Below are 27291 nucleotides of genomic sequence, written 5' to 3'. Positions count from 1 at the left end.
TTTGGTGTGATTACAATGGATTGAATTCTTCCTTTCGCATAGATATGCTCCTGGCTGCTCCTTTACAGGATGCAAAGCAAAATCATTCCTCTCTTGCTTAAATGAGGAATCGCTTATCTTTGTGAGGTAGGCTATCTTGATTCTTCCTGTGTGCCTAAACATTTTCTAAAATCTGTATTTTCTCCCCCCCGCCTCTCCTTCCCTGCAGGCTCTCAGCAGAACGTTGACAAAGCACTGACCCTGATTGGAAAGAAGTTCAAGGATTTGAGTCTCACCAATATCTACGCTCCACCACCCCCACCGTTGCCGTTGCATTCCCTCCCCATGACCTCCTGGGTAAGCACAAACTCAAAATTCTGGGTCCCATCTTAGTAGAACTGGAGAAATTGCTGGCTTTGGAAGGACTTGGATTCATCAGTTGCTGGGTTGCACTATATCAGCGGTCACCAACTGGTGGTCCGTGGACCACTGGTGGTCCGTGAGAAAATTTTGGTGGTCCGCAGAAAATCTTTGCATTTTTTCATTTTTTATATTGCACTAAATCAGGGATCCTCAAACTATGGCCCCTGGACCGGATACGGCCTGCCAAAGCAATTAATCCCACTTGCTGATGAGATGGGGTCCTTCAGGCATTTAGCTTGACTGCCTGTTTAGTAGCTCCAGCCCAGTGGTGGGTTTCAACCGGCTTTACTACCGGTTCTCTTCGTTCACGCGCTTTGTGCGCGATTGCCACATGCATGCTCACTTCGCTCGCATACGCGCCAAACAAAGCGCATTAGGTATCTGCCCAGCTGAGGTGTGGCAATCCACTCTGCCGCACCTATCAGCTGGGCTAAAAAAGAAGAAATAAAGGTAGGAATAACGCGGGGGTGGGCAGGAGGGCCCAGCTCCCAGACAAAGAGAACCGGTTCGGTGACGTCACATCGTCACAGCTACCGGCTTGGCCGAACCGGGCTGAACCGGGAGGAACCCACCACTGCTCCAGCCCCTCTCTCCCTCCCTCCTTGGGAGTCCAGGTGCTTCAGTGAGCGGTGCATGAAACTTCAGCCGGGCTCCTCGAGAGACAGAGTTTGCCGGAGGGGAGGGGGGGACGATCTAGTGCCCGGGCTGGCTACAAGACAAACATTCATTCTTGGTCGTATTTGAGATTCTTAGCTGCAGTGGACAGCAAAGCTAGGTTTGATCCCGGGCGCTTCTCTTTGCTAAGAGGCGGCCATGCTAAGTGCCTGAAGGACTCCATCCCGTCACTAATTCATATTAGTGGTCCGCGGGATTTAAAGTTATGAATTTAGTGGTCCCTGAGGTCCGAAAGGTTGGTGACCCCTGCACTATATGGTCCCTTGCTTTCTTGTCACCATCTCTGTAATGACCATTTCAAAGCATCTTAGCCAGATGTCTTCTTGGTGATATTTTTTTTTCTTGGAGGTGGAAGCATCTGCAGAATCCAGAGCTTTTCTCAAAAGGTTGAAACAACAACCTCCCAACTGGCTTGTACAGGTGTGTAAAGTTAGACACATGTACTAAAGGAGCTTGAGCATCTGTTGGAACACTGATTTCACGTGTCATGGGTTGACCTGTATCCTTGAGAGCTTCTGATCTTAAGATTGTGATGCATTGATGAAGATTTGGGAAGTTGTCTGCGCGTAGCAGAGGTTGGGAACTTGTAGTCCTAACAGCCACTCACCGCCTGTTTTTCAGAAACACTCTGCCAGGGTGTAAACCTGCAGGACGAACAGCCTGTTCTGTTTGAAGTGGGAAGAAAGAGAGGGAATAAAACTATCAGAGAGAAAATAAGGGAGCTGTGAAGAAGAGAGGAAAAGGGAGTACCAATACAAGATAATATTTGTAGTTCAGAGTTGAACTGTGGAATCCTTGCTGCTCTCTGACCTTGGTGGTTATTTTTGTTTTTGGAGAGGTTTCATTACCTAACTAGGTAACATCATCAGTTTTGGTTGGAGGTTTGTTTCTGACATCGGTGGGCAGGGCATTCTTCTGTACACATTCATACAGAAAGAATAGTTATTCCTTAGTGGAGGTTTGCCACTGTACTGTAAGCAAATTTCTGCCATTGGCATGCTTTCTGAAATGTTTGACACCCATATGTGGTACTAAGAGAAGGGAATATTTGTAGGTTAGGGTTGAACTATGGAGTGAAATTATCTTAGGGTTTCCAGAGAAATGATTCTGAACTAATGGCATGGTAAAGTATTTCAAATAAAATTTCCAACTGAGCTCATTAAAGTGGTCCAATATAAGCCAACATAAAAGAGAAATCTTGAGTTTTCCAAAAGGGTCTACTTAACTTTCATAACAATTGTAAGACATAGTGAAAGGTGATTATTGTCCCATGGTCTTATAAATCGGGGCTTCTGAACCTGGGCCACTTTGAAACATGTGGACTTCAACTCCCAGAATTCCTAGCAATGCATTGTTGGCAGGGGAATTCTGGGCGTGTTTCAAAGTTGCACATTTTGAGAAATATTAGATCAGTCAGACCTGCAACAACTTAAATCCCTAAATGGAAATGATCCTTAGCGCCATCGGTTGAGAAAGGTAATAGTTTTATTAGAAGTCAAGCGCATTGCAATATTGCAAAGCCAGAACTGAGAATCTCGTGCCAGCATCCCTAAGTTCAACTTTTCCCTCCCTTATCTATCTCTCATTGCCCACATCCCAGTGTAACCAATTAGAGGCAAGATGTTTTCATAATGAATCACTCCAAGTGTAGTTTAGTTGGGAGCGCCCTCCTTCTTCCAGCTGGGTGACCTTGAGGCAGCTTCTGGAGGAGATACAGCACTTACTTTCATTTCCCCAAGCATTCTCCCTCTTCAGCCAAGTTACCATGTAGGATGTTGTAGTCTATGCAGTACAAAGGGTAGCAAGTTGCTTAACTCTGCTCTCATTTCCATACAGTGTTATAATCTGTAGCTTGGAAATTAAATGCCATTACTTGTGCATGGAAATACTTCTCTCTTCATCCTTCTGTGGCAGCTCATGCTTCCTGATGGAGTTACAGTAGAAGTTATTGTGGTTAATCAAGTCAACGCCGGGCACTTATTCGTACAACAACACACGCATCCCACTTTCCACGTCCTTCGTAGCCTAGATCAGCAGATGTATCTCTGCTATTCCCAACCTGGGATTCCTACGATGCCAACCCCAGTAGAGGGTAAGTCTTCTCCGATTTGGTTTCCATGCCCCTTTGCACCAACGATAAGAGGAGATAGTGTTGGTTTTATCACCAAAATGAAACCAGAAAAGAATCATTCTTCAACCTTCTGGCTTTTTGCTATTATAGGAGAGCCAGTTTGGTCTAGTGGTTAAGATATCACGTTAGAAACCAGGAGACTGTGAGTTCTAGTTTCGCCTTAGACATGAAAGCCAGGTGGGTGACTTTGGGCCAATCATCGGGATGGTGAGTTCTAGTCCCGCCTTAGGTATAAAGCTAGCTGGCTGGTTTGGGCTAATAACCAGGAGATTGTGAGTTCTAGCCCCACTTTAGGCATGAAAGCCAGCTGGGTGACTTTGGGCCAATCATCAGGGGATGGTGAGTTCTAGTCCCGCTTTGGGTATGAAAGCCAGCTGGATGACTTGGGTCAATCACCAGGAGACTGTGAGTTCTAGCCCCACCTTAGGCATGAAAGCCAGCTGGGTGACTTGGGCCAATCACCAGGAGACTGAGTTCTAGTTTCACTTTAGGCATGAAAGCCAAGTGGGTGATTTTGGGCCAATCATCGGGATGGTGAGTTCTAGTCCCGCCTTAGGTATGAAAGCTGTCTGGCTGGTTTGGGCCAATCACCAGGAGACTGTGAGTTCTAGTCAGTGCAGTGAGTGGCTGCCTGAAACTGAGCATCGTTCTTCCAGTATTGATGAGGGAAAAAAAACTTGAGAAGCTGTAAAGTGGTGGGAGTACTGTTAAAAAAATATTCACTGTTTCTGCAGTTAAGCAATTTTAGAACAACAGTGAAATCTTGTGAAAGGGAAGATATTCATTATTACCAAAATACTGCTAAATTGGAGAGTAAGTCACCTGTGGTGATTTTTATATTTTTATAGATAGTCCTCGACTTATCGCAATTGGGTCCGAAATTTGGGTTATAAGTTGAGGCATCCACATGACTGGATCCAATTTTATAACTGTATTTAGGGTGGTTGTTAAATGAACCATACAGTCATAAGTCTGAATCCATTCTCCCAAATGGGTGTTTTTATTATCAGACACTGGAAGCTAGCAGGAAAATGTCACAAATCATGGTGACATGACTGTGGGACACTGAAACCGGTCATAAATGAGAGTCGGTTGGCAAGCTCCCAAAATGGGGTTATGTGTGGGAGGGGCATTGACATTTTATAATGGTCAAAAGGGCTTTACAGTCCATAAAGCACCTTTTCTGAGGTGGTTATTAAATGACCGGTTGTAAGCCAAGAACTCCCTGTATATTTATTTATTTATTAAATTTATATAGCCATCCAATTCACCACTCTGGGTGGTCTACAGAATTAAGAATTAAAAAACCAATAAAACTACAAGAACATGCTCTCGGCATAATTTTTGTTATTTAATTTTATTCACTTGTTCATAGGGTTTATATGCCCACCAACTCTGACAGGTTTAGGTAAAGGTAAAGATTCCCCACGTACGTATGTGCTAGTCATTCACGACTCTAGGGGACGGTGCTCACTTCCATTTCAAAGCCGAAGAGCTAGTGCTGTCCAAAGACGTCTCCGTGGTCATGTGGCCGGCATGACTAAACGCCAAAGGCGCCTGGAATGCTGTTCCCTTCCCACCAAAGGTGGTCCCTATTTTTCTACTTGCATTTTTACCTGCTTTCAAACTGCTAGGTTGACAAGAAGCTCACCCTGTTACGCAGCACTAGGGATTCGAACCGCTGAACTGCCGACCTTTCGATCAACAAGCTCAGCGTCTTAGCCACTGAGCCATCGCATACTTTTTCTGACAGGTTTACTTACCCTATTTATGTAAATAAGATTACAGGTAGCCTGCAACTTACAATAGTTCGTATAGTGACTGCTTGAAGTTACAACTGCACTGAAAAAAAAAGATTTATGACCGTTTTTCACACTTAATGACCGTTACTATGGTCACGTGATTTACATTTGGATGCTTGACAACCGGTTCATATTTATAATGATTGCAGTGTCCCGGGGTCATATGATCACCTTTTATGACCTTCAGACAATTAAACTCATATTGTCAAATTTTTCAGCTTTCAATTTCCAAACATTAGGGGTGCTCAAAAGTTGTCACATGCCTTGGGGATTGTAAAGATATTTGGGTTACTTTAATATAATTTACATGTGTTTGGTAAGTAACTACATAAATATCATGACTTTTTAACATTTTGTTTGTTTCATTTTCCTGGGGAAGCCAGATTCACTTAACAACCGTGTTAGTAATTTAACAACTGCGGTGATTCACTTAACAAGTGTGGCAAGAAAGGTCGTAAAATGGGGCAAAACTCACTTAACAAATTTCTCACTTAGCAACATCAATTTTGGGCTCAACTGCGGTCGTACGTCGAGGACTACCTAGATAAAATACAGAATACATCAATAACACTAACACAGGAAGCAATTATTTAATCTCCCAATGACGGTGGGAACAGCTCACAGCATCCCCACCCACAAGTCCCAGTTCATTTGATACATGTCCTTGGGGTAATAGTATCCATTGAACAAATGACGCTAATTGGCATGGAGCATTTGGCATTGGCATCCATTTGACGAAATATTGACCACATCTCTTCAGGTTCCATTTGGGGCCAAGACCATCTTGCCACCTGCAAGGTTTGATTATTTCTGGGGAAAAAAAGAAAGGAATACTATTACGGAGTGGTTACAAGTACAACTACTTAGTAACTTTTAGGTCACTTTAGCAACCTTTCAAAGACCACTTAAAGTAGTGGCCAAAATTGTGGAAACCTTTTGGGAAAAGTGTATTTTCTAAAACCAGCTAATAACACCACTTTTTTTTGGAGGAGTACCATAAAATTATGTATCAATGGAAAGATAATTTAATCAAGAATGTCATGCAATAACTTTTATGAAGGATTTGCTATTAGAATAGCAGTTACAGTATAAAGAAGAAAAGTGAAACACATAGAAAAAACGAGATATACAAAAATTATCATCATGTCAGCTAATAGTTGGGTAACCTTTAGCATGAATTATGGCCTTTACAACGTCTTCCCATGGAGTGAACCAAGACTTTTAGTTCTGCAGCTGCTGTTATGTGAAACCAAGATTGAATGATTGCTTCTATTAACTGGGTTTTATTGCTGTGTCACTTCTGACTAACAAGTTTCTTTAGTCGGCTCCATAGATTTTCAATTGTGTTAAGGTCTGGGCTATTCCCAGGCCATTCCAGCAATGGAATAGGATTATCTTGAAATTCCAAAAAAAAAAAAAAAGTGTTATTAGCCATCAAACCTCAAAAATACACTTTTCCCAAAAGGTTTCCACAATTTTGACCACTTAATGTAGTAACCTTTCAAAGTTCCGATGATCCCCTACCAAATGGTACTTTCAACCTGGTTTTAAAGTTTTGACATCTGCTCTCCCATGGACGTGAGACTGCATTTTGGTTACTTAGCAATTGGCCCACATTTATGGCCATTTGTAGTGTCCTGCAGTCATGTGATTGCAATTTACACTGTTCTGGGCCCAAATTGTCATTTGCTTACAGTTTTTACCGAAGATGCCCCATAGCAGGCAATGGCTTTGTGTAATAACCACAGATGCATTTAACTATTATAATGATTTGTTGGACGATCACTGCAAAAAAGGTTGTAAAATTGGGTGGGTCACATGATGACTCGCTTTATGACCATCATGGCTTAAAATCATAATGGGCATGCTCCATTATGATCATAAGTCAAGAACTTCCTGCAACTTGAAAGGCTGTTAGTAAAGAAAGGACTTAAGGCAGATCCCATTCTTGTACAGCAGAGATTATGACTGGTGGACTTCAACTCCCAGAATTCCTGGCTGGCTCAGGAATTCTGGGAGTTGAAGTCCACAGGTCATAAAAGGGCCAACATTCCCCACCCCTATTCTACAACAACTGCCCCCCCCCTTTACTTTATTTCCTAAAAAGCTTGTTGCATTGCATCCTGAATTGTTCCCAATTTTTCTGCTTTACAGTTGGCGTCGTCTGTGCCGCACCGGGTGTGGAAGGCGCGTGGTGGCGGGCACAAGTGATTGGCTACTTCAAAGATGCCAGCGAAGTGGAAATCAGATATGTGGATTATGGTGGATACGAACGAGTCAAGATTGACACGCTTAGACAAATCAGGTGAGTTGAGGTAACCACAGGAGTTTCTCACCAAGTGGTTGGCATCCTGAATTCTGTGAATGTTGAAATAGATGGACCTTGGCTCATCCTTGGAGACTCTTTCCAGATTCTCCACTTTCAACTAAGGCAGATTTGTTCAACATTGGCCGCTTTAAGACCTGTGGACTTCAACACCCAGAATTCCCCAGCCAACATGGCTGGCTGGGGAATTCTGGGAGCTGAAGTCCACAGGTCTTAAAGTGCCACTGTTGGACACACCTGAACTATAGATGAACATCAGTGGTCTGGAAGAATCAGCTGGAAAGGAAGATTGTAACTCAATGTAGCGGTTAAAACGTTGGCTTTCGTTGGGTGGGTAGTTTGATTGAACCATCCTTGCAATTATGTGATTGAAAGTTGAAGGGTTCACAATCGACAGGCGTTTATAACTCCCAGCGCCCTCTGCTCAAGTGATTGCCATTTGCATGTCTTGACAAGCAAAGTCAATGGAGAAACCAACAATAAAATCACCAGCCATGGTTACTTGATGTCTCTCTTTATGACCATATTGCTTTGCAACATCATTGCTGCTCCCAATTGTGGTTGTTAAGTGAGGGATACCTGTATGTATTTTTACATACGAATGTATGAATGGTGTGCTGTGTTTTTAAATTCTGTGACTTGATCTTGGACAAAAAAATAAACAGCTAAATAAATAAACTCTAGCTTAGTCATACTAGGTGTAAGTTGATCTTTAAAACCGTTTGGCCGACTTTCAAAATTCTGTTGTATTGCTGTATTAGCAATAAAGATCTTTCTCACAATACAAGAAATTCTTAAGTTGGGCAGCTACACACACACACAGCTGTAAGTAGTCAAGGGGCCAAGTTTAAGGCCACATTGAACCAAGAGCTGGTCACAGGTTATGCTAGTTTCACTTAACAATCACATGATCCCCTTAATGACTGCAATGACTCACTTAACCACTGTAAAAACAGTTGTAAAATTGAGTCAGGTCACGTGATGGCTTGCTTAAGGACTGCAATGGGGAGCAAAATTCTGGGTTCGATCGCATTTGTAAATGAAGGACTATTGGCAAAAATAACATTGACTCCTGGGATAGTCAAATTGGGTTTTTTTTGGGGGGGGTCAGTATTAATCATTTTGGGGAACTCTGGTCTAAGCCCAGTAGCTTGCTGCCAAAAATATTCTCATTTTTTTGCTCAAAGGAGTTAGAGAGAAGGAAGCTTTGGCTCTCAGATTGTAAACCTAGACATTTCTATGTTGTTTTAATTCATTTCCTTATTATCGCCCTTTTTTTTTTTTTTTTAAAGGTCTGACTTTGTAACCCTGCCGTTCCAAGGAGCTGAGGTTCTTTTGGACAACGTGGTGCCACTTCCAGGTAGTACCCCCTAGAAACCTGAGAGAGAGGTGTCTTATCTTTGTGGTTTGGGATTTTATAAGAAAATCAAGAATGGTATACGACAAGCTCTATCTTTTCAACTCGGGGGTCAGGCTGCACACTTTTTGTAATGATCCATGACTATAAACCTAAATTTCACATAGTTGCCTCCAATTTCTAAGATCAAAGCAGTGGTGAAATCTAAAATTTGTTACTACCAGTTCTGTGGGCGTGGCTTGGTGGGGGGAGGTAATATGACTGGGTGGGTGTGGCCAATTTTTTTTTGTACTTTTAAAGCCATTTTTTCTACAACCTCTTTGGCGAAGAGGTTGTAAAAAAATGCTTTCAAAAGGCTCTGACGATCCCAGCTGAGTTGCCTGATTGGCAGAGGCTTTTTTTCTTTTAAAAGCCTTTGACTATCCCAGCTGAGCCGCTCGATCATCAGAGGGTTTTCCCAATGCATCTCTACTTGTTTCTGTATGCAAGGTAAACTTGGGTGTTGAGCAGGACAGCATTCAGATATGCAGGTAGAAGAAGTGGGAAAGCCACAGGAGAAGAAGTCCTTTTTCAGGTGATTATATGCAGGGGTGGGCTTCAAAAATTTAGCAAGGAGTTGTTTGCCTGGTTGCTGGGTGGGCGTGGCCATGGTGGGCGTGGCCTAGTCGGCCTCCTTCACGGCGAAGGCGGGGGGCTTTTTGCCCTCCCCGGATTCCGGAGGCTTTCTTTGAGCCTCCAGGAGGTCAGAAATGGGCCCGTTTCCGGCCTTCCTGAACATCAGGCCCATTTTTTGCCCTCCCCGAGCCTCTGCGCGCACCCTGCACTGGGGCACGCACAGATTCCTGGGAGCGGCGGAGCCAGCCAGGAGTCGGATTTGGGGGTTCTCCGAACTGCACAGAATCTTAGCTAGAGGTTCTTCCGAACCCCTGCGAACCCTCAGCAGCCCACCCCTGATTATATGTCTGTGTCAGGCACAAAGAATCAGGACCACATGTTAAGCTCTAGTTAAGCTGATTTATCACTAATGCCTATAAACAAGAAGATAATCAACAAATGGTTTAGCAGTAAAATTGGCACTAGATAAAAGTCAATGGAATTCAGGAAGGGTTGGGCTTAGTTTGTGAGAACGTAAGGACTCTGGGCTGATTACCCTCTTGACTCCGCCCCCGAGCTGTGCTTGTCCTTCTACATTCTGTTCCCTATTTGTTTATGTATTAACTAGTTTAATAAAGCTGCCCAACTTAGAGTGGCTGGCATACCAAAAGTAGACCCAAATAATAAACAAACCCCCCCCCCATAAGATTAAAACAGACATAATATATCAATACAAGTAGTCCTTGACTTACAACCAGTTACCTAGCTGCTGTTCAGAGTTACGACTGATCTACCGGGGAGGTATTTATGAACTGGATTTGAAGATATGACAGTCCCCCACCCCCAAGTGATCACAAGAACTGCACTTTAGGTGTTTGGAAACAGCATTTAGGGCAGTCACATGACCGCATTTTACAACGTTTTTGTTGAAAGCTGGCATTTACTTCCCGGTTTTAGCAAAACCACGTTCTTAGCAAACCATTGATTTGCTTAATGACTACCATTAAAAAAGGTTGGTCATGTAACTGAGTGCTTTATGACCAATCATGGGTTATGACTGTGATTGGCAAGGTCGTAACTCCAAGACTAGCTGTACAGGACACAAAATTTCAAGTGGCAACCAAGCACCATAACCCAACAACTGAAAGGCGGCTCCATTCATCCAGCCAATCAATAAATTGCATTGGTGGAAAAATGATGGGAGGGACCGAGTTCGGATTCTGCTGAGACTTAACCTCTAACTCAGGAACTTACCATATATACCCGAAGATAAACTGAGAATTTTAGGTGCCAAAATATACCCCCGAAATTGGGTTTGGCTTACCTGCAAGTGTATTTGGTAACACTTTTTAAAAGTACCTGCATTTACCCTACTTGCATATAAATCCATCTATGTATAAGGTGACCCTTGAGTCTTTAACCGAAATACTATGAAAATCCAATTATCCACCAACAAGCCAATTGTGAAAATTAAAACATATGAAAATTTTGAGGCTCAAGATTATTCACAGATGGGTTTACACGCAGGTGTGTGCTATGTTGTATTCTCTGTGTAACACTTTTTCTGCTTTCTTCGTGATTTTCATGCTTTGGGTAATTTTTTAAAGTTGGTTCTTGTTCCTTCCTCCTTCCCATCTCCCCCCCCACCCCCCACCCCAAAAAAGGCACGAATAATCCAGAAAGATTTCAGGAGAGTTTCTGTATTGTTTAATTTTGTTCTGGATTCAGGGACCACTTTGAATAAGTATTCTTTCTCTTCTCCTCCTTTCTATTACAGATGATGATCAGTTCTCATCTGAAGCTGACACGGCTGTTAGTGAAATGACCAGGGGCACACCCTTACTTGCACAGGTAAGTGTAACATAATCAAATCTGCTTTGATTTGATTAAACCTGGGAAAAAGCATTTGTGGTGAGAAATTCTTTTTTCTTCCCATTAATGAGGGAGGAGGAAGTGAATGTCAAATGAGTAAGAAATGGTAATTTGGTAGACTCCAAATTTCTTGATTTCTCAGTGATCAGACCTGATGTTCAACAACATTTGCCATCAAGCCTGCCCGTGGCTTGTTCAAACTCACTTTAATGTTCAATCCATTACATCCATTACAAAAGCCATCCCTGATGGGCTTTTTAATATGGCTGTACACCGCCCTGAGTCCTTCGGGAGAAGGGCGGTATAGAAATCTAATAAATCAAATCAAATCCCACCCGGTCAGTCAGGAAAAGTATGTTCTGGACCCCATCAGTTAAAAGAATTTTGACTGGCGGCATCTAGGAAGTGAGCCTTCTCTGCTGTTACCCCTACTTTGTGGGACACTCTCTCTCTATCTCTAGAGGCGAGGCAAATTCACACTCTTTTGGCCTTCTGAAAAGTAATTAAAATGTGACTCTGAAGCCTTGCTTGGGGTGCACAGAGAAGCATGCAGTCATGGGGCTGGTTAGCACCCTGAAAACTCTCCTCTCGTCTTTTAATTAATTTTTTAACATTCCTTGCCTCTTTAAAATTTTAAGTACTGTTTTTTCTGCTTTTAGTATTTTATTGTGCTCCGCCCAGAGATGGGCACTTCTTAAATACGATAGATAAATAAATAAATTATAAGCTAGGCAAATTCTTGTCCAGTGAAAAGATTATAGTGATCTTGTTAGTGACAATCTGGGAAGATTTTAGATCCATTGCAGCTTGTCTAACATATGGCTCAAGGAGACACCTGTAGGAGAAGAGCAGAAGGGCTGGGGGGGGGAGGCAGAGTTAAATGCCTCATCAGCTTAGAGTTGTTGCATTCCCACAAGCACTCCAAGTCCAACCCCTCCTGAATCCCATTGACTCTTGTGCCAATTTAGTGTCAAACTTTAGCTGACCAAATTCTTCTGCATGGGCTTGAATTAATTTTCTATGCTGCCACCTTACAAATGGCCCTGATCCTTTGTGCCTAACAACAACCATGCATTTGCTGTGGGTAGGTATTAACAGACTTCTTTATTTGTAGGTTACAAATTACGACAGTGCAACGGGCTTGCCACTAATACAACTGTGGAGCATGATAGGAGATGAGGTATGTGGATCAATTTTGGGGGAACAGCTCCATAATAGGTCACAGTGATCCTGGAATTAAATCACCAGCGCACTCATTATGATGAACCTTGGTGATTTTTAAACTGAATGTGGGAGAGATCCTTCAGAAAATGTGCATTAGTAGCAGTGGTGGAATTCAACCACTTCTATCCGGTTTGGGCAAACTGGTAGCGGCGGCTTTGGGAGGCTCCGCCCACCCAACCGGATGTCATCACATCCTGTTTTTTACCCCCTGCGCGCACTCACATTTGCGAACTGGTGGCGAAGGTAAGTGAATACTACCCCTGATTAGTAGACTTCTTAGTAGGGTGCTGTTCTTTGGAGATGTTGTGTAGATATACAAAGAGTAACAACTAGACTTCGTAGTTCAGAGAGAGGTTGGATCTCAGTCGAACGTCCCCGCCTGCTCTGGGTTGGCCTTGGTCCAGTCTTCCGGGGGGGGGGGGCAGGTGGACAGCACCAATGTCTTCCTGCAGTCTTCAGTCCAGCTTGTTAGATGGACAGCTGGTCTCCTCTTTAGTTGTGCCTCTTTGGGTGGACAGCAACAAAGCCTGTAAGCCCCTTCACAGGATATGCCAATCCTTCTTATCCACGCAGACAGCACCAAACAATGTGGAAGAACTAAGCCAGCTTTGTTTCCCTCTTCAGGATCCCAGCTGCTTTGATGGAACCTGGCTGATACCTTTCTTGGAATTCTTTCTTATTACGTTTTTGCAAAACACTAACGCAGGGGTCTCCAACCTTGGCAACTTTAAGACTTGTGGACTTCAACTCCCAGAATTCCTCAGCCAGCTTTGCAAAGCTGGCTGAGGAATTCTGGGAGTTGAAGTCCACAAGTCTTAAAGTTGCCAAGGTTGGAGACCCCTGCACTAAAGAAAGGAAAGCAACTTGGGGCAGCCCAATTGGTGGGGGGGGGGGAAATCTTGTTCGTGCACACGCATACAGAAACCCATCTGCTCTGCAAACCCAGGAATGATAGATCCCATTTTGGGGTTTCTTCAAATTCCTCTCTGTCCAAAAGCCAAAACAGAGAAAAGCCACAAATTTAGAGCTTTATCAGGAGGTACAAAGATAAGCCTTTCTGTCCATCCTCCAAATGGGGCCTATTTGGCAGGAATCGAGTGGCAATTTCCAGATTTTAGACTCTCCCGCAAAGGAGATTAGAATTTCCAGGTGAGCGTTTCTTTAGCATTAACTTAATGGGCTTGTCATCAAAAGGCAAAAATCTTTATTTACAATGAGATTATTTATTGAACTGAGAACTTCTCATTTTCGAGGGAAATTAGCTGCTAAGTGTGTTGCATGTTAATGCTGCCTGCCATGGGATTTTTATTTTGTAACAGATAAATTTACCGGTAGTAACATTTAAAAAAAAAAATTACTAATATTCTTTGGTGGAAGAGCACGTCAATTAAGCATAGGCAAAAAGGATGGGGAAATTTTGATTTGAATTAGAGAGACTTGGTTTAAAATATAAACTTCACATTTTACGAACTGCGTGTACGCACACACTCTCCATAGATTGGAAACTCCGTTGCTACGTCACATGGTCCTTAAACAAGACATTATGTGACTGGGCTGAACTTGTGTAACTTTTCCCTGTGGCTATTAAGTGAATTATTGCAATTGTTCAGTGAGTCAACCCATAACTGTGACTTGTGATCTGCTGCTGTTTTCCCACTGTCTTTGCTTGTCAGGCGTGTACGTGATAATGAGACAGGTCAACTATCGTATAGGTATGGGGGCTTTAAAGCTCCCTGAATGATGATCACCTGGCTGGGGCGGGGGGGATGCTGCAATAGCCATAAGTTCAAGGACCAGTCATAAGTCTTCTTGTTCAGTGCTGTCACAACTTTGAACAGTCACTAAGTAAGTGGTCAGTAAGCGAGGACTACCAGTGCTGACTTTCCACTTAAGATAGCTGCATGCACACACATACCCCAAATACTCATTGAAACTCTGGGCAGTATAGGTAGTCCTCAACTTAGAACAGTTCAGTTAGTGACCGTTCAAAGTTACAATTGCACTGAAAAATGTGACTTATTACCGTTTTTCACACTTACTGACCATTGAGGCATCCCCATGGTCACATGATCAAAATTCAGACAGTTGGCAACTGACTCACATTTATGACGGTTGCAGCATTCCAGGGTCATGTGATCATGACCTTCTGACAAGCAAAGTCGATGGGGAAGCCGGATTCACTTAGCAACTGCAGCGGTTCATTTAACAACCGTGGCAAGAAAGGTCATAAAATGGGGCAAAATTCACTTAACAAACATTTCACTTAGCAACAGAAATTTTGTGCTCGGTTGTAGTCGTAGGTCGAGGACTACCTGTAGAAACAAAATAGAACACCTCAAAAACATCTTCAATAATTATAATCGGGAATCGCCTCGGGATTCAAAGATTTGTTAAAGATAAGGTGGGTTTAAGGGTTTTCCTGAATGAGATGCAGGTGCCAGTCCTACCACTGGGCAGCGTGTTCCATGGCACTTAACAAAGCTATGATTTATTGACCCACATGGTTGGGTTCTTAAGGATGCCTTTCCTGGATGTTTGCCCCAGATGGGCAAAATCCGTTTGACAAGACGATTTAAAGAATTATTCAATTACCAACAAAAAAGATCAAACTGAATAGCTGAATCCACTGAAAGAGAGAGGAAATTATGTCTAATTAAAACCAGCTCTCTACTAGCTTCAAAGTGAATTCTGCATCAGGTCAGCATCAATGCAAAAAGCCAGCTGCAATTTCTTTTAAAACATTGCCCAGTGTCAGAAGGGCAGTCTCAGAGCAAATACCATTTCAGAATACAGCATTGGAGGAGGCAGAAGAATTTTTCTCAGCTAACAAAGTTTGTTAAAAAGTAGAATTATGCAGTGATTGTGATCTGTGGGTTTGGCAGTTGGAATTTCAAAAAGAGATTGCAAGTACCATTTGGGGATCTGTCATAACTTCAGGCAGTCACTAAGCAAGAACTACATATATATATACCGGCATATATATGTAGTTCTCACTGAATGACTGCCTGAAAATAAATGTGTGTGTGTATACACAAACACAAGCACACACATCTCACTTTTTAAACATTTAACCTTGATCACAAGAAATAATATTGACCAGTTCTTTCATTATGCTCATAAAGAACAAATTAATTATCAGAAAGTAAACACACATAATCAATTCAAAATGTTTTTCTGTTGTAAAATGTCATTTTTTTGTGCTCTTCTCCATGCTTGATATATCTATAGATCTGTATTTTTAAAATCCAATATTGTAGAGTTAGAACTTTCACTTTTTAATTAGGGTGAAAACGGCGGGAACTTTCAGAATCGGTTTTCACCAGTTGTGCCAACATGATGTATCCAATAAATTGCCTCAGAGTTCTGCTTTCTATGGGTGCATTACTTGAAACGCTGATATCTGACTGTGCAAAATCACTTCATTGGCCCTGTTGTTGCTGGGATCACTCACTGATGTTTCTTGTTGTTTTCTCTTCCAGTTGGTGTCCATCAACCGAACATTGGTGGAACGAGGATTTGCTCAGTGGGTGGAAAATTACTAGCAAACCCCTTAACCCATCTTCTGGACTGTTCTTTCCTCTTTTTTCCCCTGTCCCTTTGACTTTCTTTCCTGTTTTTGGCACTGTTTCAAAATTAGGATTTTGTAGTCCTTCTTCCCACCCCTTTCCCCCTCCCCTCCCCCCCTCCCCCCCTCACGCAAATCAGTCATTATTTCCACCAGCAATTTGTGACAAATTCATCTGACTGACCACAGTTTGTATTGCATACCTCATTTTGTTGAAAAAGGCAGGGAGTTGTACCATAAGCCATTAAACAAAAACAAACCACAGCTTTAAAACTTGGCTCTTCCCCTTTGGTCAAATGTCAAATTGTTAAAAAAAAAAGAAAAGAAAAGAAAAGAAAATAATTGTAATAATAGAGCAAAGAGGTTTGCACCAGGTTGGCTGTGTATCGTTTAAGGCGTGTGTTGAACGTATCTAAATTTCGTAAAAGTGACTGCTGCCTTGACATTAAACTGACTTGAAATAAGAGGAGATAAATTTGATTCAGAAATTCCCCCCCCCCCCCAAAAAAAAATAATAATAAAATATTTGAAACTTGGGAGCACATCCGAAATAATAGGCATATCCGTGTTTCTAACCACAAAAGCTAGCTACCTACCTTCCCTTTGGTTCTAGGTAAGGCCACATGTGATTGTGACTTCACTTTTAATTAAGGCTTGGTTTGTGCAAGAAACCAGGATACATTCGTTTTGCAGACCACCTGAGACAATGAATTTGACTTCGACCACTATAGCTGCGGCGTTTTTTTAAAATTCCCGATCATGTTGAATACACAGAGAAAAGAAAAAAATGGATCGCCAATCCTGATTGTAAGACATCACTGTTTTCTAGCTGTTTGGAAAAAAAAAAAAACCTATGTAAATATATATAAAAATCATTGTAATATTTTGTACAAGAGAAAAAAAAATTACTGGAGAATTAAAAAAAAAGGGAACTTCAAACAAAATGAATTTTTTTTCCATACCAAAATATCCTCTGTAGAGAAATAGTTCGGGGTGTATCATTTACACAGCTTAAAACACTAGAATGCGTGAAAAAATTTCTGACATTTGTATAGCATGATACTTTCCCCTGCTTGCTGTATGGTAGGAAGAGTAATCAGCAAATTCTTATTGCTTTATTTGCTGTACAGATCTGACTGAATGGGGAAAAAACGAGTTAACATTTGGAATTAATATTGCAGTGGCGTCTTTTTTTTTTTTTTTGCTCCTTTTTAGATTGGTTTCAAATGTGGAATTAAAAAAAAAGAATCAAGTAATTTAAGCTAATTTAATACTATTAAAATATAAATGAATTTAAAACATGATTGCTGAGTTGGGAGTTATTACCGAAGGGAGAGAATGTAAAAATGTCTTGTATGTATGTCAATTCTATTACAGATTTTTTTGAAATATTGGTCTTATATAGAATATGGAGTGTATGGCAAAACCTTCTTCCTCAAAAGATGTAAAAAAAAAAAAAGTATTGTGTGAATCAGTCGACCTTTAAGATTTTCAGCAATTAAATGCCTCTAAATGTGAGGGACTAGTGTCATGGATTTCTTTTGTATGATTAAGGTGCTTGGTTAAAAGATTTGGCCAAATTTTTTCAGGGAACTAATTTTTCACTTTTTGAGAAAATTCCCTGGCTGGGGAATTCTGGGAGTTGAAATAACAATAGCACTTAAACTTATATACCGCTTTACAGTGCTTTTTACAGCCCTGTCTAAGCAGTTTTTACATCTTGCCCCCAACAATCTGGGTCCTCATTTTACCCACCTCAGAAGGATGGAAGGCTGAGTCATCCTTAAGCCTGGTGAGATTCGAACTGCCAAACTGCTGGCAGCTGGCAGTTAGCAGAAGGCGCCTGCAGTACTGCACTAACCACTGCGCCACAGTGGCTCCACATATCTTAAAGGTGATGAGGTTGAAAAACATTGACCTAATAATAGAGTTTGGGTCTTCATTTTGATTTTTTAATTGCCACAATCGGGACTCAAAGGTGTACAAAAGGAATCGCAAGATCAGTAGACACAAACATCCATGATACACTGCAACCATTACAGCAGTGAGTGCAGTCACAAAATGGCTGCCATGAAGTCAATCACCGAAGTACCAGAAAGCAAAGGGGTAAGATTGTATAAGGCCTTCCTACTTGTTTTGCTACCACCACTACCCACCCCTTGCTAATTGTTAATCAGGAAAGGTTGAGAAGAACTAGAAAGAACATTATAGGTAGCCCTCTACTTACAACCATAAATGGGACCAGAATTTCTGTTGCTAAGCAAGATGGTTGTTGAGTGAGTCATATCTGACTTTAATACCTTTTAAGCAGGGGTGAAATCCAGCAGGTTCTGGAGAACCGGTAGCGGAAATTTTGAGTAGTTCGGAGAACCGGCAAATACCACCTCTGGCTGGCCCCAGAGTGGGGAGGGAATGGAGATTTTGCAGTATCCTTCCCCTGCCACACCCACCAAGCCACGCCATGCCCACCAAGCCACGCCCCCAGAACCAATAGTAAAAAAATTTGGATTTCACCACTGCTTTTAAGTCCCGTTAAGTGTTAAACGAGCCACTGCCATTGTTAAGTGAATCTCAGGGTTGTTCAGCAAATCTAACTTCCCCATTGCTCGTCAGAAGCCAGCTGGGAAAGTTACAAAAGATGATCACATGACTCCAGGATGTCATACACATGGCTCCAACTGTCATAAATACTAGTTACCAAACTCCTGAATTTTGAACATATGTCCCGGGGGGGGTGGGGGGCTGTTATGACATTCATGAGGACTGGTCGTATATCACTTTTTCATCCATTGTAACTTCAAATGATGGTTAAAGGAATAGTTGTAAGCCAAGGACTATCTGTATAGCCAAACTGGTGCTAGTTTAAACTCTTAAGGACCTGGATTGTGAGCTTTTGTGCGTAAGAGAAAATGCCAGCAAGCAAAAATTACTAGAGGCTTAAAAGTCCTACATGGGGATTATCTTAGGCCCGGGGTACTTGCAGGACCATCTTCTGCCTGCTTCCCACCGTCCTGTCCACTCTCATAGAGCCACTCTCCTCAGGGTACCATCGACCAGGCAATGCCGTCTGGTGACGCCCAGGGGTAGGGCATTCTCTGTGGGCGCCCCTACCCTTTGGAATGAACTACCCACCGAGCTCCGGATGGCCCCAGTTCTCCACTCCTGTCGAGGCCTGAAGACTTGGCTATTCCAACGAATGGGCTGATGCTGATTCTTGGGTTTTATTATTTATTGATTTTAATTTGGTTTTAATGGGATTTTATTATTTTATCATTGTATGTTTTTAACCTGTGTTCACCGCCCTGAGTCCTTCGGGAGAAGGGCGGCATATAAATACTGCCAAATAAATAAAATAAATCTTCCAGATAAACCTTCGGCACTTTCAATGTTGTGCACACAACATCTGTTTCAAGTGCAAAACGAGGTTGACAGAATAAAAGTTGGAAGGGATCTTGGAGGTCTTCTAGTCCAGTCCCATGCTTGAGCAGAAGACTCTACCAGTCCAGACAAGTTGACAAACTGATCAACTGACATCGATCAATTTGGACCCGTAGGGAGTGTGCTGATTTCGGAACAAGTTTGATGTCAAGTTCAGATCACACAAAAAAATGATTTCGAAACACCCTGGTTTCACACTGTGGGATCACTATCGTGCAGAAGTTTGTGCTTTGGTGCACAAAAGGAGCGTTTGGAATTGGGTGAAATCAACCCCAGAGTTCTCACTCGAGGCACAAACTGAACTTACCCTATTTTGGATTCAATGCGAAGACCCAGCTCTGGAGAAGTCTGGGATGTTGGGAAGGATGGAAGGTAAGGGAAGAAAAGGCTTGTCAATGGGAAAAAGGAGGGACTCAGTTACAGAGGTGATGGTGGGTACACCATTGGAGTTATCTGAAAGACCAGGCAGATCATTACTGAAAAAATCTATGTGGTTGCTAAGAGTTGACAGTGACTGGGTGGCATGTAATCAATGAAGTGGATGGTAAATACAGTATTTCTCTTCCAAGACTTAGTTAACTCCATGCCTGCTTTTTAAAATAGCAATAGCACTTAGACTTATATGCCGCTTTATAGTGCTTTACAGCCCTCTCTAAGTGGTTTACAGAGTCAACCTATTGCCCCCAACAATCTGGATCCTTATTTTACCAACCTTGGAAGGATGGAAGGTGAGTCTGGTGGGATTTGAACTGCCAAATTGCAGGCAGCCGATAGTCAGCAGAAGTAGCCTGCAGTACTGCACTCTAACCACTGTGCCACCGAGGTAAATAAAGTAACTTATAATGTGCTTTGGTCAAATCAGGAGCCTTGGTGGCGCAGCAGACTAAAGTGCTGTTAACTAGCACCAGCTGCCTGCAATTACTGCAAGTTCAAATCTCACCAGGCTCAAGGTTGACTCAGCCTTCCATCCTTCCGAGGTAGGTAAAATGAGGACCTGGATTGTGGGGGCAATAAGCTGACTTTGTATAAAAAAGAATACCACTTGGGGGGGCCGAAAGCCCTACTAAGCAGGTATATACAAAAGTATGAAGGCTATTGCTTAACGCATTGTAAGCCGCCCTGAGACTCCGGAGAAGGGCGGCATATAAATCGAACCAATAAATAAATAAATAAAATAAACTAATGAGGCAGCTTGTGATAAGCCCTTCATCTGGAGAAGAACTTTGATTTTCTTTAAGGAAAGAACAAGTGTAGTATTTTTTTTTGTCTCTTTCATAGCCAAAGAGTTCCTCAAAGGCAAGATTGTGTAAAAGTAATTATTTGAATAATCAGGGATCAGCAGAACCCTCTCCCAGAAAGCTATTTTTGCACACCAGAGTAATATTAATACAACAGCCCTGAAAAAAGGGACATGACTTTTTCACACCACCGTTGCAGGATCTCCATTGTCACATGATCAGAATTTGGATGCTTGGCAGCTGGCTCAAAATTTATGACAGTTGCAATGTCCCGGGGTTATGCGATCACCTTTTGCAACCTTCTGACAAAGTCAATGGGGAAGTCAGATTCACTTAACAACCGTGATACTAATTTAAGAACTGCAGGGATTCACTTAACAAATGTGGCAAGAAAAGTCATAAAAAGGGACAAACTCACTTAAAAGTGTCTCGCTTAGCAATGGAAATTTTAGGCTAAATTGTGGCTGTATGTTGAGGACTGCCTATACCTGATTTGCTCTCTTATTAGTTTGTACCTATCAATTTAGCTCAAAAACGCATCTCCCCTGTCATTTAATTGTTCGATACAGAGAATGCATTAATTCAATAACCATATAGACATACTTTGTAAACACAGACTTAAAGGGGGGAAGGATGGAGAGATTGCAAAAGACATGAAAGAGTAGTTTGCAATCAGAGCAAGGCTGATGTCCAGTGTTAATCCTAATAGTAAGAGCAGATTTGCAAACGAAGCAATTACTGGAGAAAAATGTACTTTCCTGTATTTTCCAGCAGAGGTTGGATAGCTATCCATCACGGTTACTTGGATTGAGATTTGCATTGACAGGAAGTCAGATTCAATAGCTAACACCAATGTTTCTCAACCATGGAGACCTTAAGATGTCTGGACTTCAACTCCCAGAATTCCCCAACCAGCCATGCCTGGCTAGGGAATTCTGGGAGTTGAAGTCCAGATATTTTAAAGTCATCAAGGTCAAGAAATTCTGCCCTACACCAAGGATTTTCAAAACTCTAATGATGGAAAATTGTCTGGATTTGAGTGAACTTTATTTTTTTGGTCTTTCAGGGAAGCCCACCAAGTTCTCATAGAACTTTAAAGTCCTGTGAAAAACAGTAGCAAAGTCTCCGGTCTAAACAACATTTTGCAATGGAAGAATTCAGACAATTTGAAGCACTAAAAGGAAACAGTCAGTAGATGGCAATACAGCCTAAGAGATCAAACTCTATTTCTTCTGTTGAGTTTTCCAAGTCTCCCAAAAGTAAATAGAGCATCCGGAAATGCATTTCTCCATCAGCTCAGGAAAAAAAAGGGTTCTTAATTACAGGTGGACTCCAATTTACAACCATTTGTTTAACGAGCGTTCAAAGTTGTGACAGCACTGAAAAATGTGACTTACAGCTGGTACTCATACTTACGACCATTGCAGCCTCCCCACAGTCACATGATCAAAATATGGGCACTTGGTAACCAGCATGTATTTATGATGATTGGAGCATCTCAGGATTATGTGTTCGCCCATTGTGACCTTCACAGCCAGTTTCCAGCAAGAAAATTCAGTGAGGGACTGACTTGTAATGGTTTTTCAAAATTTTACAAATTATTGTCCAAATATATATTCTTGGATAAATTGTGTTAAGAGTGTTTTTATGTGTAGTGACACAAATATTAAACTTTTAAATGCCCCCTTCTGGGTGTTTTATTTATTTATTTATTTATTTGCCTTATTTTGTCATAACTCTTCAATGATCAATATTCATTTATTTATGTGTTTTTACAGACATTTTAGGGTATCTCATCCAAAGATTCTTGGTGGTTTAAAGGTCATAGAAAAAGCAAAGTCCCTGAATCTATGCATAACGGTACATGTTATTATGTCAACCGAGGGATGTCTTCAAAGTATAATTTAAAAAATCAAGATGGCAGCCATTATGGTGTGATCCAAGCTCTGCCTATTTTTAATGACACAAAAAACAAGGCATAGGTTCAATCATACCTGTCACAGTTGCTCTCTTTTGATTGGACACAACCCTTTATAATTGGCCAGATTCCAAGCTGCTGTCACAGAAGGGAATATCTGTAGCTTGGAGTTAAATTGTGGAGACCTTGGTGCTCTCTGAGCTTGGTTGTTTTTTTCCAGACATTTCATAACCCAACTAGGTAGGCAAGAGCCTGGTGGCGCAGTGGACTAAGTGCTGTTAAAGTAGCACTTGTTGCCAGCTGCCTGCAATTACTGCAAGTTCAAATCTCACCAGGCTCAAGGTTGACTCAGCCTTTCTCCTTTCGAGGTAGGTAAAATGAGGACCCGGATTGTGGGGGCAATAAGATGACTTTGTATAAAAAAGAACACCACTTGGGAGGGGGCCGAAAGCCCTACTAAGCAGGTATATACAAAAGTATGAAGGCTATTGCTTAATGCATTGTAAGCCGCCCTGAGTCTCCGGAGAAGGGCGGCATATAAATCGAACTAATTAATTAATTGATAGATAGATAGATAGATGATAGATAGATAGATAGATAGATAGATAGATAGATAGATAGATAGATAAATATTATCAGTGCTAGAAGGGAGTCTTTATGTTTATGTTGTCTTCCAAAATAGGCAAGGAGAAGGCCCACTTTTCAAGCTTCCTGAAGGGTCTGGCCTGTCATCTGAGAACCAGTTTTTTCAAGTGACTTCTCGGGATAGGTGAAATATTCAATATGATCTCTCAAGTGGATTCAGTGTAAGACTTGTTTCCAGGCCCCAGGTGACCTAAGCTTCTGGACTAAAATAAAAACCAAGACTATTTTAAAAAATTGCAAGAAAATGCTATTTACATGTGATTTCTAATTTCCAACTGATCTCATGTGGGCTGTACAGAGAAAACCATCAAAGAGCCAGATATGGCCCGGGGGTGGGGTGGGGGGCATAAAATGACCAGGTCTGGTGTGGATGCTGTAGCATTTTTAAAGCTAAAATGAAACAGGATTGTTGGATGGCCAGTCTAATGTGCAGAAGTGTACGGTGAGGTTACTTATGGTTCAGTGTTTTCTGGGTATGGAATGGGATCGGTTTCATTCAATAAACCATGGTTCATTTAATCATAGATGGGGTTCCAGTGGAATGGCTTGCCTCCAGAAGTTGTGGATGCTCCAACACTGGAGGTTTTTAAGAAGAAACTGGACAGCTATTTTTCTAAAATTGTATAGGGCCGTGATGGCGAACCTGTGGCACGCGTGGCATGCGAAGCAGTATCTCAGGCACGCGAGCCGTTGCCCTAGCTCAGCTCCAGCGTGCATGCGCACGCCAACCAGCTGATTTTCGGCTGCCCCTCCCCTCCCAGGAGTCTCCACACAGCCCGTTTTGGATGCCAGGTAAGTACAGGGCTCACACGGAGGCTCTCGGAGGCCGTTTTCGCCCTCCCCAGGCTCTAAGAAAGCCTCTGGAGCCTGGGGAGGGTGAAAAATGGGCCTAACAGGCCCACTGGGAGTCGGGAAGTGGGCTGTTTTCGGGCTCTGGAGGCTTCAGTGAGGCCTGCTAGGCCCAAAACAGGGAGCAGGAGGGTTGTGTGTGCATGCGTGGGGGAGCGTGGGGGGGCGCGTGTGCATGCGCGGGGGGCGGTGTAAGGGGGCATTGAATTATGATTGTGGGCACATGCGCGCGTGACCCCCTCATGCTCCCCCCTGCTTTTGGCACGTGACAGCAAAAAGGTTAGCCATCACAGGTATAGGGTTTCCTGCTTGAGCAGAGTGTTAGACTAGGAGACTTGCCTGGCTAGGTGGCTCAGTGGCTAAAATGCTGAGCTTGTCGATCAGAAAGGTTGGCAGTTCGTGGGTTTGAATCCCTTGTATAGATTGTCTGCGTGAGCAGGGGGTTGGAGTAGATGACCTCCAAGGTCCCTTCCAACTCTTACTGTTATTATTATTATTACTTCCAAGGTCCCTTCCAACTCTATTATTCTGTTAGATTGGCATGCCTAATTTAGATGCACCCATCTGCAAACCTGGAAAGCTGAAAATCTGGCTTTTTCAAAACCGAAGATAGTACTTTCCCAAAATCAATGGTTTTAGCAGCACAGTTTCATCTTGCTCGACTGTCCTTGAGTGCGATTATGAAACAGACAGAGATGGATGAGCAAACGAGCTCCTTGTCACTGCAAAATTGCTCGGTGGTAGCTGTCTATTTCACACTAATTTAATTTTAATTTTCCAAGACTTTTCTGGGCTGACCTTGGCTGACCTCAAAAAGAGTTAAGCAGGATCAGGCCTGGGACTACTAGACATAATACCACTGAAAGAGGCTACCTTAGAAAGGGGTGAAGCCAAATTAGAAGACCACTTAGAAGAACTACCTGATCCTCGACTCCCCATGGATTGACGTCCATCAAAGGGAGATGATATTATTTCTTTTAGTAGCCGTCACAAGTTGCACCGAAACATTTTTAAAGGAAGTTTAATACTTAAACTTGTTAAATACCTTACGCAAAATGTGGAACTCTTTTGGAATTTGGAAAACTAGCATCCGAGAGCCACCAATGGACTCACGAACACACCAAGGAGCTGCAGGACATCTTGTACTCAGAGGGTGCGGTACCCATGCAGAGTGGGCAAAAAAGGCAATTTGGAGCCTTGGCGTTTCTTATGTGGGTTCCTCTGCATGCAAAAAGCAGCAGAGCTTCCATGGCATTAGCTGTGGCTAACATTTTGCCTTTTCTGACACTCTTCCCGTTTAGAGGAAGGTAAAGGTAAAGGTTCCCCTCGCACAGGGGGTGAAATGCTCCCGGTTCGGACCAGATCGCCCGATCCAGTAGCGATGGAGGCTGGTGGTTCGGAGAACCGGTAGCAAAAATCCCTGCGCCCCTCCCCATGCCCAGCTGAGCCGCACAATCATCAGAGGCTTTTTTTTTTTACTTTTAAAAGCATTTTTTCTACAACTACGGCCGAAAAAGTGCTTTTAAAAGTTAAAAAAAAAACCTTCCGATGATCGCGCAGCTCGTCAAAAACACTTTTTTTCTTTTAAATGCTCTGACGATCCCAGCTGAGTTCCCTGATCAGCAGAAGCTTTTTAAAAAAGCCTCTGCTGATCAGGGAACTCAGCTGGGATTGTCAGAGCCTTTTGAAAACATTTTTTTACAACCTCTTAGCCGAAGAGGTTGTAGAAAAAATGGTTTTAAAAAAAAAATGGCCATGCCCACCGAGTCACATTACCCCCCCCCACCAAGCCATGCCCACAGAACCAGCAGTAAGAAATTTTAGATTTCACCCCTGCCCTCGCACATATGTGCTAGTCGTTCCCGACTCTAGGGGGCTATGCTCATCTCCGTTTCAAAGCCGACGAGCCAGTGCTGTCCGAAGATGTCTCCGTGGTCAGCATGTGGCCGGCATGACTAAACGCCAAAAGCGCACGGAACGCTGTTACCTTCCCACCAAAGATGGTCCCTATTTTTCTACTAGCATTTTTTTACGTGCTTTCGAACTGCTAGGTTGGCAGAAGCTGGGACAGGTAACGGGATCCCGTTACGCGGCACTAGGGATTCAAACTGCTGAGCTGCTGACCTTTCAATCGACAAACTCAGCATCTTAGCCACTGAGCCACCACTTTCCCTCTGTTTAGAGGAAAGGGGACTTCAAATGAGGTAATTCTCCTCTACCTCAAAAACAGTTTCCTATAACCAGTATTGCAGTGATGGGATTCAAATAATTTAACAACCAGTTCTCTGCCCTAATGACTGGCTGGGTGGGCGTGGCCATGGTGGGTATGGCCAGGGGGTGTGATAGGCAGCACTTGGCCTCCTGCACTCCCATGGGAGCAAAAACGGGCTGCAGGGCGGCTGTGCCGCATCCCCCTGCGCCCCGTTTTGTGCCTAGTAGGCCTCCCTGCACTTATCTGGGAGCCAAAACGGGGTGCATGGGGACTCCTGGAAGGGGAGGGGAGGGGCCAGCTAGCAATTTAACAACCGTTTTGCCCGAACTGGCCCGAACCGGCTGAATCCCATCACTGCAGTCAGGGCCGGATTTTCCTATAGGCTAACCAGGCTTCAGCCTAGGGCCTCAAGATCAAGAGGGGCCTACATTCAAATTGTTAGCAAAATTAAAATTACACTTTCACCATAGGTGAAAGGGCCTCATAAGTGGAATAGCCTAGGGCCTCTTTTCATCTAAATCCGGCCCTGACTGCAGTATGGTCTAACAATGAAGGCACCCGGCTAGGAAACGGGAGACTGTGAATTCTAGTCCTGTCTTAGCTAGGGTGAATTTGGGCCAGTCACTCTCTCTTAGCCCAACTCACCTCACAGGATTGTTGTCGTGGGGAAAATAGGAAGAGGAAGATGTGTTAGATATGTTTGCCTTCTTGAGTTATTTGTAAAAAGAATTGTGGGGTACAAATAAAATAATAAATTGAAAATTGAAAATGAAATGAAATAATCCTCAGTTACCGATACTTAAGATAATGTGCCCTCAGTTACCAGTACATAAGGTATTATACTTTCAGTTACCAGTAATTAAGGAATTGTGCCCTCATTTACCAGTACTTTATTATTCCTTCGGAAACACAGAAAAAAAAGAAAAAAAAAACTCCTTCCAAATGTGGTAAAATCTTGAATGTCCCTGAAAGATGCAGAGGGGAGCATAACTTTCACACTCAAGCCAGCTGGACCCATCATCATGAGCAATGGAGGCCTACCT

At 42.7% G+C, this 27291-nt stretch overlaps 1 protein-coding gene across 2 annotated transcripts in view; it reads left to right on the top strand.

The window, feature by feature from the left end:
• The window catches only part of AKAP1 (A-kinase anchoring protein 1), a 58598-nt gene extending 42151 nt beyond the window's left edge, over nucleotides 1-16447 (top strand). For both annotated transcript variants that reach the window (XM_070932035.1, XM_070932036.1), the window contains exons 5-11: nucleotides 209-336; nucleotides 2992-3169; nucleotides 7165-7315; nucleotides 8629-8696; nucleotides 11065-11138; nucleotides 12274-12339; nucleotides 15863-16447. In XM_070932035.1, coding sequence (XP_070788136.1) covers nucleotides 209-336; nucleotides 2992-3169; nucleotides 7165-7315; nucleotides 8629-8696; nucleotides 11065-11138; nucleotides 12274-12339; nucleotides 15863-15925 — 728 coding nt within the window. In that variant the 3' untranslated portion in view covers nucleotides 15926-16447. The remainder of the gene's footprint in view (nucleotides 1-208; nucleotides 337-2991; nucleotides 3170-7164; nucleotides 7316-8628; nucleotides 8697-11064; nucleotides 11139-12273; nucleotides 12340-15862) is intronic.
• Nucleotides 16448-27291: the final 10844 nt, after the last annotated feature.

Source organism: Pituophis catenifer, unplaced genomic scaffold (assembly GCF_029215685.1).
Source record: "Pituophis catenifer annectens isolate HBS135680 unplaced genomic scaffold, rPitCat1.0.hap2 SCAF_1, whole genome shotgun sequence".
NCBI classification, from domain to species: domain Eukaryota; kingdom Metazoa; phylum Chordata; class Lepidosauria; order Squamata; family Colubridae; genus Pituophis; species Pituophis catenifer.
This window is presented reverse-complemented; position numbering and strand designations above follow the sequence as displayed.